At 50.2% G+C, this 12,307-nt stretch overlaps 1 protein-coding gene across 1 annotated transcript in view; it reads left to right on the top strand.

The window, feature by feature from the left end:
• Positions 1-5,867: 5,867 nt before the first annotated feature.
• The window catches only part of HTT (huntingtin), a 123,957-nt gene continuing 117,517 nt past the window's right edge, over positions 5,868-12,307 (top strand). Inside the window, exon 1 of the mRNA XM_068974776.1 lies at positions 5,868-6,082. Coding sequence (XP_068830877.1) covers positions 5,868-6,082 — 215 coding nt within the window. The remainder of the gene's footprint in view (positions 6,083-12,307) is intronic.

Here is a 12,307-nt window from a genome sequence, read left to right as displayed (position 1 = left end):
GGTTTTTGGCCATGAGGCAGGTGGGATCTTAGTTCCCAGACCAGGGGTCAAACCCACACCCCAGGCCACTGGACCAGCAGGGAAGCCTCTGCAGAGGCTGAGTTGTGTCCCCTGGAAATTCACACATTGTGTCCTAACCCCAGCACCTCAGAATGTGACTGTAGCTGGAGAAAGTGTCTTTAATGGTGTGAGTAAGATAAAATGCAGGGAAGGCGATGGCACCCCACTCCAGAACTTTTGCCTGGAAAATCGCATGGACCGAGGAGTCTGCTGGGCTACGGTCCGTGAAGTCTCAAAAGAGCTGGACAGGACTCAGCGGCTAAACAACAGCACACATAGAAGGAAGAACACTAGAGGACGCAGGGAGAAGACGGCCGTCTACACAGCAAGGAGAGAGGCCTCGAAGGAACTAGCCTGCTCACACCTTGGAGTTCAGCCTCCTCCAGGACAGTGAGAAGATACAGTCCCGCGGTTGGAGCCTCCCAGTCTGTGGGGCTTTGTTATAGCAGCCCTAGCAAACGAATACACTTGTCTGTTGCCAATTACACGGTGGCTCAACCACAAAGGATGTCATAGTTGTTGCGGTCAGGACTCTGGGCACAGCTTAACGAGGTCGTTCACTCTCTGGTCTCCTGAAAGCCTGCCTTCAAGTACCATCTGCCTCTCACCTGAGAGCTGGATGGGGCAGGGATCTGCCTCCAAACTCCTGTGATGTTGGCAGGATTTAGTCCTCCCTGGGCTGCTGGCCACCTGGGCCTCCCACCATGGCAGCTTGCTTCAGGAACATGTGCAAGCTGAGAGGGTATGGACCGCCAGCTGGAGGGCAGGCTCAGTCCTCAGTAACGTAAATCCAGGAGCACCACCTTTGCCCATTATACTGTTAGAGGTGTCAGTGAAAATTCAATTAACAAGTTAAAAAAGAATTTTATTCATGCTAGGGGATATATGTATACCTATGGCTGATTCATGTTGAGGTCTGACAGAAAACAACACAATTCTGTAAAGCAATAATCCTTTAATTAAAAAAAATTTTTAATTAAAAAAAATAAAGTGAAGATTATAACTCAGGAGACAAACTCTCAGAAGCTTTGAGTTCAGTTCAGTTCAGATCAGTCACTCAGTCGTGTCCGACTCTTTGTGACTCCATGAATCGCAGCACGCCAGGCCTCCCTGTCCATCACCAACTCCCAGAGTTCACTCAGACTCACGTCCATCAACTCCGTGATGCCATCCAGCCATCTCATCCTCTGTCGTCCCCTTCTCCTCCTGCCCCCAATCCCTCCCAGCATCAGAGTCTTTTCCAATGAGTCAACTCTTCGCATGAGGTGGCCAAAGTACTGGAACTTCAGCTTTAGCATCATTCCTTCCAAAGAACACCCAGGGCTGATCTCCTTCAGAATGGACTAGTTGGATCTCCTTGCAGTCCAAGGGACTCTCAAGAGTCTTCTCCAACACCACAGCTCAAAAGCATCAATTCTTCGGCACTCAGCTTTCTTCACAGTCCAACTCTCACATCCATACATGACTACTGGAAAAACCATAGCCTTGACTAGACGGACCTTAGTTGGCAAAGTAATGTCTCTGCTTTTGAATATACTATCTAGGTTGGTCATAACTTTTCTTCCAAGGAGTAAGCGTCTTTTAATTTCATGGCTGCAGTCACCATCTGCAGTGATTTTGGAGCACACCTCCCCCCCCCAATAAAGTCTGCCACTGTTTCCCCATCTATTTCCCATGAAGTGATGGGACCGGATGCCACGATCTTCCTTTTCTGAATGTTGAGCTTTAAGCCAACTTTTTCACTCTCCTCTTTCACTTTCCTCAAGAGGCTTTTTAGTTCCTCTTTACTTTCTGCCATAAGGGTGGTGTCATCTGCATATCTGAGGTTATTGATATTTCTGCTGGCAATCTTGATTCCGGTTTGTGTTTCTTCCAGCCCAGCGTTTCTCATGATGTACTCTGCATAGAAGTTAAATAAGCAGGGTGACAATATACAGCCTTGATGTACTCCTTTTCCTATTTGGAACCAGTCTGTTGTTCCATGTCCAGTTCTAACTGCTGCTTCCTGACCTGCATACAGATTTTCTCCAGAAATCTCACAGTCAGCAGGTCAGGTGGTCTGGTATTCCCATCTCAGAATTTTCCACAGTTTATTGTGATCCACACAGTCAAAGGCATTGGCATAGTCAATAAAGCAGAAATAGATGTTTTTCTGGAACTCTCTTGGTTTTTCCATGATCCAGCGGATGTTGGCAATTTGAACTCTGGTTCCTCTGCCTTTTCTAAAACCAGCTTGAACATCAGGAAGTTCACGGTTCACGTATTGCTGAAGCCTGGCTTGGAGAATTTTGAGCATTACTTTACTAGAATGTGAGATGAGTGCAATTCTTTGGCATTGCCTTTCTTTGGAATTGGAATGAAAACTGACCTTTTCCAGTCCTGTGGCCACTGCTGAGTTTTCCAAATTTGCTGGTATCTTGAGTGCAGCACTCTCACAGCATCATCTTTCAAGATTTGAAACAGCTCAACTGGAATTCCATCACCTCCACTAGCTTTGTTCATAGCGATGCTTTCCAAGGCCCACTTGACTTCACATTCCAGGATGTCTGGCTCTAGATTAATGATCACACCATCATGATTATCTGGGTTGTGAAGATCTTTTTTGTACAGTTCTTCTGTGTATTCTTGCCACCTCTTCTTAATATCTTCTGCTTCTGTTAGGTCCATACCATTTCTGTCCTTTATCAAGCCCATCTTTGCATGAAATGTTCCCTTGGTATCTGTAATTTTCTTGAAGAGATCTCTAGTCTTTCCCATTCTGTTCTTTTCCTCTATTTCTTTGCATTGATCGCTGAAGAAGGCTTTCTTATCTCTTCTTGCTATTCTCTGGAACTCTGCATTCAGATGCTTATATCTTTCCTTTTCTCCTTTGCTTTTTGCCTCTCTTCTTTTCACAGCTATTTGTAAGTCCTCCCCGGACAGCCATTTTGATTTTTTGCATTTCTTTTCCATGGGGATGGTCTTGATCCCTGTCTCCTGTACAGTGTCACAAACCTCATTCCATAGTTCATCAGGCACTCTATCTATCAGATCTAGGCCCTTAAATCTATTTCTCACTTCCACTGTATAATCATAAGGGATTTGATTTAGGTCATACCTGAATGGTCTAGCAGTTTTCCCTACTTACGTCAATTTAAGTCTGAATTTGGTAATAAGGAGTTCATGATCTGAGCCACAGTCAGCTCCTGGTCTTGTGTTTGTTGACTGTATAGAGCTTATCCATCTTTGGCTGCAAAGAATATAATCAATCTGATTTCGGTGTTGACCATCTGGTGATGTCCATGTGTAGAGTCTTCTCTTGTGTTGTTGGAAGAGGGTGTTTGCTATGACCAGTGCATTTTCTTGGCAAAACTCTATTAGTCTTTGCCCTGCTTCATTCCGCATTCCAAGGCCAAATTTGCCTGTTATTCCAGGTGTTTCTTGACTTCCTACTTTTGCATTCCAGTCCCCTGTAATGAAAAAGACATCTTTTTTGGGTGTTAGTTCTAAAAGATCTTGTAGGTCTTCATAGAACCATTCAACTTCAGCTTCTTCAGTGTTACTGGTTGGGGCATAGACTTGGATTACTGTGATATTGAATGGTTTGCCTTGGAGACAGATCATTCTGTCATTTTTGAGATTGCATCCAAGTACTGCATTTCGGACTCTTTTGTTGACTATGATGGCTAGTCCATTTCTTCTAAGGGATTCCTGCCCGCAGTAGTAGATATAATGGTCATCTGAGTTAAATTCACCCGTTCCAGTCCATTTTAGTTCGTTGGTTCCTAGAATGTTGACGTTCACTCTTGCCATCTCTTGTTTGACCACTTCCAATTTGCCTTGATTCATGGACCTGACATTCCAGGTTCCTATGCAATATTGCTGTTTACAGCATCAGACCTTGCTTCTATCACCAGTCACATCCACAACTGGGTATTGTTTTTGCTTTGGCTCCATCCCTTCATTCTTTCTGGAGTTATTTCTCCACTGATCTCCAGTAGCATATTGGGCACCTACTGACCTGGGGAGTTCCTCTTTCAGTATCCTATCATTTTGCCTTTTCACACTGTTCATGGGGTTCTCAAGGCAAGAATAGTGAAGTGGTTTGCCATTCCCTTCTCCAGTGGACCACATTCTGTCAGGGTGGGTCATAGTGGAGAGGTCTGACAGAAGCTTTGAGAGAGCCTGTTAAAAGCCCAAGGCACAATCCTATACAGTTTTGAGACAAAGGATCATACACCAAAGTTCACTAAGGATATAGGTAAACTACAAACTGAGCAATAAGTCATTACAACCCCCTACAGAGCTGGGGAAGAATGCTAATCTTGTGAGAAATTGCACTGCTAGGTCAGAAGGAAGGAGGTTGATCTTTGCAGTCCAGGCGGCTCTCCTGTCTTTGAGGAGGTCTGGTTAATGGGTAAGACAGATAGCACAGAGAGCTTTCTGTTTAACTCTTTTTGTCTGACCTTAATATGTAAACTTTAATCAGGAGCAAGACACCAGTGACAGCCCACACTCAGGGTGCTGCCAACCACAGTACCTGACCGCCTGGAGCCCAGCCATTGTGCCTGCCCTGTGGACAAGGGCTGTTATTATGTACATACCATCAGGGGACCGGGACCCCAAGGCTGGTGGCATGTTTCTCTGAGGTCCTTGCCCTGAAGGGGGCCGTCGCTGTTCCCTTGGGGACAAGGTTTCCTGCAGCAGTGCTGGGTTTCCACTCACCTGGCTGCTTTGGGAAAACAGGCTCTGAAATCAGGTGGAGATGTGGCTTGTGGCCCAGAACAGGGGACTTCTGGGGGTCACCTACGTGCCACTCCTCTGCTTGCTCAGGGCCCCCCCTCCAGGTGGTGAGGCTCTGGAGCCTCGGGCCCGCCCACGCAGCCGGCCTCAGCCAAGAAGCGGGACACTCTCCTCCTGGGTCAGGCGGTCATGCCGGTGGGGGTCCTCTGGGGCCAAAGCTGCTTCTCGCTATACCAGCCACGGCCTCTCTGGGCAGCAGGCGCAGACCAGGCAGGTTCTGACCAGCCGTGCCAGCCCCAGGCCCCTCGGTTCTTCCTCGGGCTGCGCAGAGACCCTCCAGGGATGTGCTAGTCTCCGGGGACCATACCTGGGCTCCACCTGAGAGTGCCCTGGCTCCGCCCGAGGCGCTCCACATCCCCCTCCCTCCTCTGGAGGGCTGTCCCGTGAGCTCTCCCTCCGCCCGGGGCGCTGAGTGGGCAAGCTCCCTCGCGGGGTCTCCGGCTCCCAGCCCGCGGGCGTCTCCCGGGGTCTACTCTCCTAGCGGGTTCTTCGCACGCGAGCCGGAGGCTCACAACCGCCGCGCCCCGCCCCTCACCCCGCCCCGTCGTCGCGCCCCGCCCCGCCCTGTCCTCGCGTCCCGCCCCGCCCTGTCCTCGCGTCCCGCCCCCTCCGCGCCGTGCCCCGCCCCCTCCGCGCCGTGCCCCGCCCCCTCCGCGCCGTGCCCCGCCCCTTCCGCGCCGCGCCCCTTGTTCTCTCCTGCGCGGAGCGCGCTGATGCCCGTGGCCTGGGCGGCTCCAGGAGGCGATACGGCTGGCGCGGAGAGCCGGGCGGGCGCCGCGTCTGGCCATAGGTGGAGGCCTCCGCCTCCGGCTGTCAATCCCGCCGGCCTGGCCCCGCCTCGCCCGACGGCGGAGCGTCGCCGGGCGTAAGGCCGAGGGGGCTGCCGGGACAGACCCAAGATGGCCGGGCTCCTGCGTTCCGTTCCTGCCTTCGGCCCCGAGCCTCATTCATTGCCGCGCTGCTGAGCGGAGCCGCGAGCCAGCCCGAGGGCTCCGGGCGCTGTCCCCGCGGGGCGGTAGGCCGCCATGGCGACCCTGGAAAAGCTGATGAAGGCCTTCGAGTCCCTCAAATCCTTCCAGCAGCAGCAGCAGCAGCAGCAGCAGCAGCAGCAGCAGCCGCCTCCGCCGCCGCCTCAGCCTCCTCAGCCGCCGCCGCAGGCGCAGCCGCCGCCTCAGCCGCCCCCGCCGCCGCCGCCGCCGCCGGTTGGCCCTGCCGCGGCCGAGGAGCCGCTGCATCGACCGTGAGTGCTGACCCGCCGCAGCTCGGCCCCAGCCCTCCCCGGCCTTCGCCAGCCTCCCGCAGAGGCACGGAGGCGGCCCCGGCCCTCTGCCCTCCCGGCCGCCCAGTTTGGGGAGGAACCGGGGTTGCGTCGTGAGCAGGACTCGGCCGAGCCGAGGCCGCGTCCCCCCGCCCCCCCGCCCTCCGGCTCTGAGGGGAGCAGGGCTGCGCCTGGGCGCTCCGCGAGGAGCCGGGAATTTGGAGCCAGAGTGATGCGGGGACAGCGGTGACCTCATGCCCGGGGACGTCGGACTGGAGGGCGGGGGAGCGCGCGCCGTCCAATGGGGAGCCTCTGGCGGGACCCGCTTTAAACAGCCCGGGAGTCAGTCAGGCCTGTCTTCTCGCAGCCTCAGGGCTTTTCGTTTAGTTAGGGGGTCGCAGCAGAAGAATGAAGTGTCGGGAAGAGACCGGCTTGTCTCAGTTCTAGTCGGTCTGCGGGCCCCTTAAATGAGCGGTGGTCGCCTTAAAGTGTGAGCTTAGCCTGGATGGTTGTTATTAACACACAAGAATCAATAAGACGGACTGCAGTACTGGGAAGACTGGACTGAAATTTATTGTTTGTCTGCAATTGGAAATAAATCACGGCTTGCTGAGGGAGAGGTTAATCGCCGGGGCGAGTGATGTACATTGCACGTGCCTCGCAGTCACGCTGGCCGGAACCTGAATGGGTGTCTGCGGACACCCTGTCACAGACATCCTGGTACTGTTCGGTGCTTGTGCTAGGGAAATTTTCGAAACAATAGAGAGACCATTTGATGTCACTTTTTTACAGAGCCCGAGTGCTTTTCCCTGAAGTCTTGGGTCTTCCGCAGAGGTCAGGGTGTGCCCTTCAGGCCTTTCTTTCATGTACGGGCATTTTATTTCTCATCTTGATCTGTACAAGAGGGCATTTAATGAGGACAGTTTTCGGGAAGCAGCCCCTTGAAGAAGTTCACCTTGTAGTTAAGGTGGATTCATTTTTAGTAATGTTTTCATCTTTGTTTCTGATAATGATTCCTTGCTGTGTCCTGAGGTTTAATCAGGAAATGAGTATTTGGAGAGTCATTTTGGCTTATCTATTAAAATGTAGCAGTAAAGCGCTTTTTCTGCTAAAAGGTGAAAAACCTGTTTGGATACTTTGAGAAAAAAGAAAATCTTAACAACTTGACTTTTCTCTGCAGCAAATAACTTATAACCGTGACCCATTCCAGACTTAGCATAGTTCTTCTCGGTGGAGGTAGGAGTCAGAGAAGTTCAGGCATCTTGGCATCTCGTGGACCTTGTATACAGACAGGAAGCACTAGGCAGGGCTCCAGGTGGGAAGGGAGGCCTCACTGCCATCGCCGTCTGCTGTTTCCGCACTTGGTCAGTCTAAACTTATGCGTTCTGCTTCTTATGCTGATTTCACAGAGCCTGAATATGGTGTCTTCTTCAAAATATGGATGTGAAGAGGTTTCTTTCTTAAGCCAGCTTGACAAAGTAGACGTTTCATTACTTTATTGTATGGAAACGTATGATTGACTTATTTTTAAAATTTAGTCTGTCATCTTCGTGTAAACAATACGTTAACATGATACAAATTCCAAAATTGCAGACAGGTAATTAAAATGTCTCTTTCCCGTCCCTTTCTCCTGAGTACCTAACTCCGTTCCTAGAGGCAAGCTCTGTTGCACTTCTTCCTTGTGTATCCTACCTGGTGTAACTTGTGTGTGTGTGTCTATGTGTGTAGATATATATTTGGATAGACTTTAAAATTTTTAAAAACAAAAATACTTCAGAATAGCAACTTTGAAAGGTTCTTAGCATGCTCTGAAGTCAACTGCATTTGGCTTAATTATAGTTATAAAATGCATAAATATATTTTTATGTACTTTGCTGTTGAGAAAGCAAATATTCATTAATTTTGAGTAACAAACTCCTTGCTTACACATTTGGATCTTAGCATGCCTGTTCATATGCTTCAGCTGAAAAATCCCTTCCCCAAAATAAGATTGGGCAAAAGCAATGAGAAAGCAACTGTTCTGTTTTTATGGTTCTTGCTGCCTGTGGAACTGTAGTGTCACCAGCTGAGCGTGGGCTCCGATTAAGGATCTGCGTGCCTGCTCTGGGCTCAGCGTATGGTATGCAGGGGTTCTGCGTGGTGCTGGCTGCAGTCTTGAGAAGGCTGGCATGCAGGGGAGTGCCAGAGCTCGGCAGGGTCCTCACTGCAGTTATGAGGCAGTTGGCGTTGGCCTTTGGCACTTTTCACTCTCCTTCATATTCCGTCCTGGTTTTTCCCTGACTTGAATTATTTGCTGAACATCTGATGAGTGCCAGCCAGTATTCTAAATAGGTGCAGTGCTACAGCCTTGAACAGAGAAAGCTCTGCCTCCTGAAGCTTGCGTTTTAGTCAGGGGCATAGACTGTCAACGGGGCACATGAGCACGATACGTAGTACGGTAGAGAGTGAAGTGGAGGAGGGATAACAGCACATCGGGGAAGGGGTCTCGGAAGGCAGGGACAGCCTTTAGGTAGGATGTCCAGGGAAGGGCCACTGAGTTGGTGGCTTTTGAGTAAAGACCAGGGCCAGGGAGCAGGTCCAGACTCCCGAAGAGGACGAGCGAGGTGGGAGGTGTGGCCTGCTGAATTCGGGAGAGGAGACTGTCCGTGGGAGCTGAGGTCCGAGGGAGAGAGTGCCTCACCAGATCAGTAATCCCTTCCAGATGGAATAAAGACAGTGGCATTTATTCTAAGTGAGATGGGAAGTCATTGGAGGGTTTCGTCAGAGGAGGGAGGGATTTGAGTTCTGTTTTAAAATGAGTACTGGCTGAGAACTGAGTTGACAGACAGCCTGGGCAGCAGCAGGAAGCCAGTTAGGAAGTTGGTGTCGTGATCAGGTGTGAGATGATGGTGAATTCTGTTGGCAGTGGCAAGGTGGGAAATGGCTGAATTTTGAAGGTGAAACCAACCGGACTTGTTCTCTGCTGAGCATGATTTAGCCATAGTTGGTGTTATTGTTTAGGGTTATATTCAACTGCAAAGAGCAGAAAACTTGCGCAGTTACTTAAACAGGTCAGACTTTATTATGAGATGAAAAGAGGTCCGTGTGAGGGAGTTCCACATTGATCGGTGCCCAGCTTTGTTTTTTGTACTTGTACGTCCCTGTCCTCATTCTTTCCCATTTTTTAAGTTGAATTCTTGTCTTTTCTTGTTGAATTGTGACAGTTCTTCATAATGTTCTTGGTACTAGACCTCTATCAGATACACAGTTTGTGAAATGATACTCCCTCTCTCGGGCTGTCGCTTCACTTTCTTTCCCTGCACTGCATGGCCGGTGGGGTCTCAGTTCCCTGACCAGGGACGGAACCCAGGCCCTCGACGGGGGAAAGAGTGGAGTCCAACCACTGGCCCGCCAGGGAAGTTCCCCCCAGACAGTCTTTTTTTAAAGTATTTTTCAGATTCATTTATTTTTGGCTGTGGTGGTCTTGGTTGCCGCATCCGGGCTCTTCTCTAGCTGCAGTGGGCGGGGACTGCTCTTCCTTGCGGCGTGCAGTTGCTCCGAGGCGTGTGGGATCTTCCCAAACCAGGGATTGAACTGGTGTCCTTTGCGTTACAAGCCAGATTTTTAACCACTGGACCTCCAGGGAAGGTGTCCCCCCTGCCTGCCCCCGCCCGCCTGCCCCCGCCCTCCCACCCCCGCCCCGTGCAGTCTTGATTTCTGTTCATTTTTATCACAATTTCAAGTGAAATGTGAGTCCTCCAACTTTATTCCTTTTCAAGATAGTTTTGGCTACTCTGGGCCCCTTGCGTTTCCATTTAAACTATAAGAGCAGATTGTCCGTTTCAGTGAGGAGGCCAGCCGGGATTCTCTGATGGGGATTGCCTGGAATCTGTGGATCACCTCGGAGAGTATTGACGTGAAGTCTTCTGGTTCCTGAACACGGGCCCACACTTTGTGCACGTGGTCACACAGTCAGTGCTTCAGGCTTTGTGAGCACACCTCTAGCTGCTGTTCGGCTCTGCCACTGTGGGTCAGAGCGGCCCGACGCTGCAGGCAGAAGACCAAGTGCGCCTCTGTTCCAGGGAGACTTTGTTAATGACGTGGAACTTTGAATTCTGTGTCACTTTCCCATGTCACAAGACTGCTCTTTGATGTTTTTTTTTTTGTCAACCATTAAAAAATGTAAGAACACTTCTTAGACTGTCTAGGACAGGCAGGCTCTGGTTTGCCCCCCACACCGGATCAGATAATACTGAGACCACTTTGGGGAAGCATTTCTCCTTCAGTTGGTTTTTCTTAACTCGCTTAAAAAATTATAAAAATTACACACATACATTATAACAGCATCTCCAGCTAGCACAGAAGATGACAAGCAAGACCTCCCCCGGCTGTCCTAGCCTTATTCTTCAAAAAGAGCGGCTAAGCTGCTTTCGCTTTCTCTGACGTTTTAGTGCGTGTGCAAGTCTCTCTTTTTTTTTTTTTTTTTCTCACCCTATAGTTTTCCATTCAGCAATGTATCGAAGATGTTGTTCCGTAGCAGTGCATGTGATTCTTACTGGTTGGCTTTCCAATAGGGTGGAATTTTCTTTAAAGAGGCCTTATAGAGGTGTTGAGGCAGAGGTCTTTCCAGTGCTGTCCACATTCAGAGGCCCCGCCGCATTACCGCTGGCCCCTGCAAGTGAGCCCGCCACTCGGTAAACCTCAGACAAGACTTGCCACGGATCCTTGCTGCTCACCGTATGGTTTCAGGGCCAGCAATTTGGTATCACTTGGGAGGGCATGAGAAGTACAGAATCTCTGCCCAGCCTTAGACCTACTGAGTCACGAGTCTGCATTTTAACAAGGTTTGTGAGCAATTTCTGTGCACATAAGGCTTGAGAAGCTCCGCTGTGGATGATCAGGCCCTGTCTTTCTGATGTTATAGTCTGTGTGGATCACAAGAAACTGGAGAATTCTGAAAGAGATGGGAATACCAGAGCACCAGACCTGCCTCTTGAGAAGCCTGTATGCAGGTCAGGAAGCAGCAGTTAGAACTGGACATGGAACAACAGACTGGTTCCAAATAGGAAAAGGAGTACGTCAAGGCTGTATATTGTCACCCTGCTTATTTAACTTATGTGCAGAGTACATCATGAGAAACGCTGGAGTGGAAGAAGCACAAGCTGGAATCAAGATTGCCAGGAGAAATATCAGTAACCTCAGATATGCAGATGACACCACCCTTATGGCAGAAAGTGAAGAGGAACTAAAGAGCCTCTTGATGAAAGTGAAAGAGCAGAGTGAAAAAGTTGGCTTACAGCTCAACATTCAGAAAAAGAAGATCATGGCATCTGGTTCCATCACTTCATGGGAAATAGATGGGGAAACAGTGGAAACAGTGTCAGACTTTATGTTGGGGGGCTCCAAAATCACTGCAGATGGTGACTGCAGCCATGAAATTAAAAGCCGCTTACTCCTTGGAAGGAAAGTTATGACCAACCTAGACAGCGTATTGAAAAGCAGAGACATTACTTTATCAACAAAGTCTGTCTAGTCAAGGCTATGGTTTTTCCAGTAGTCACATATGGATGTGAGAGTTGGACTATAAAGAAAGAATTGAATGCTGAAGAATTGATGCTTTTGAACTGTGGTATTGGAGAAGAGTCTTGAGAGTCCCTTGGACTGCAAGGAGATCCAACCAGTCCATCCTAAAGGAGATCAGTCCTGGGTGTTCATTGGAAGGACTGATGCTGAAGCTGAAACTCCAATATTTTGGCCACCTGATGCCAAGAGTTGACTCATTGGAAAAGACTCTGATGCTGGGAGGGATGGGGGGCAGGAGGAGAAGGGGGCGACAGAGGATGAGGTGGTTGGATGGCATCACCGACACAATGGACATGGGTTTGGGTGGACTCTGGGTGTTGGTGATGGACAGAGAGGCCTGGCGTGCTGCGGTTCATGGGGCCGCAAAGAGTCTGACACGCTTGAGCGACTGAACTGGACTGAATGCAGGAATGCCGTCTGCACCTGGGAGGGAAGACTTAAGGTGCTCACAGCGCAGTGGTCGCTGGGGCGGTGTCGTTTCTCTGTCCTAGGCGGTGGAGCATTTGTGTGGCTGTAAGTAGGTTGTAACGGTGCCAAAGGCACGGTGGTGGCATGAAGACCCCCGGCTGCTGCGAGCGGAGCCTAGATGGGGACTGGACGGATGACCCGGAAAGACTCCTTTCGGCCAGGTGCCTGTTGTGTTCG

The sequence above is a fragment of the Capricornis sumatraensis genome, chromosome 7 (genome assembly GCF_032405125.1).
Source record: "Capricornis sumatraensis isolate serow.1 chromosome 7, serow.2, whole genome shotgun sequence".
In the NCBI taxonomy this organism is placed as follows: Eukaryota; Metazoa; Chordata; class Mammalia; order Artiodactyla; family Bovidae; genus Capricornis; species Capricornis sumatraensis.
Note: the sequence above shows the minus strand (reverse complement) of the source record. Positions and strands in the feature narration are given on the sequence as shown.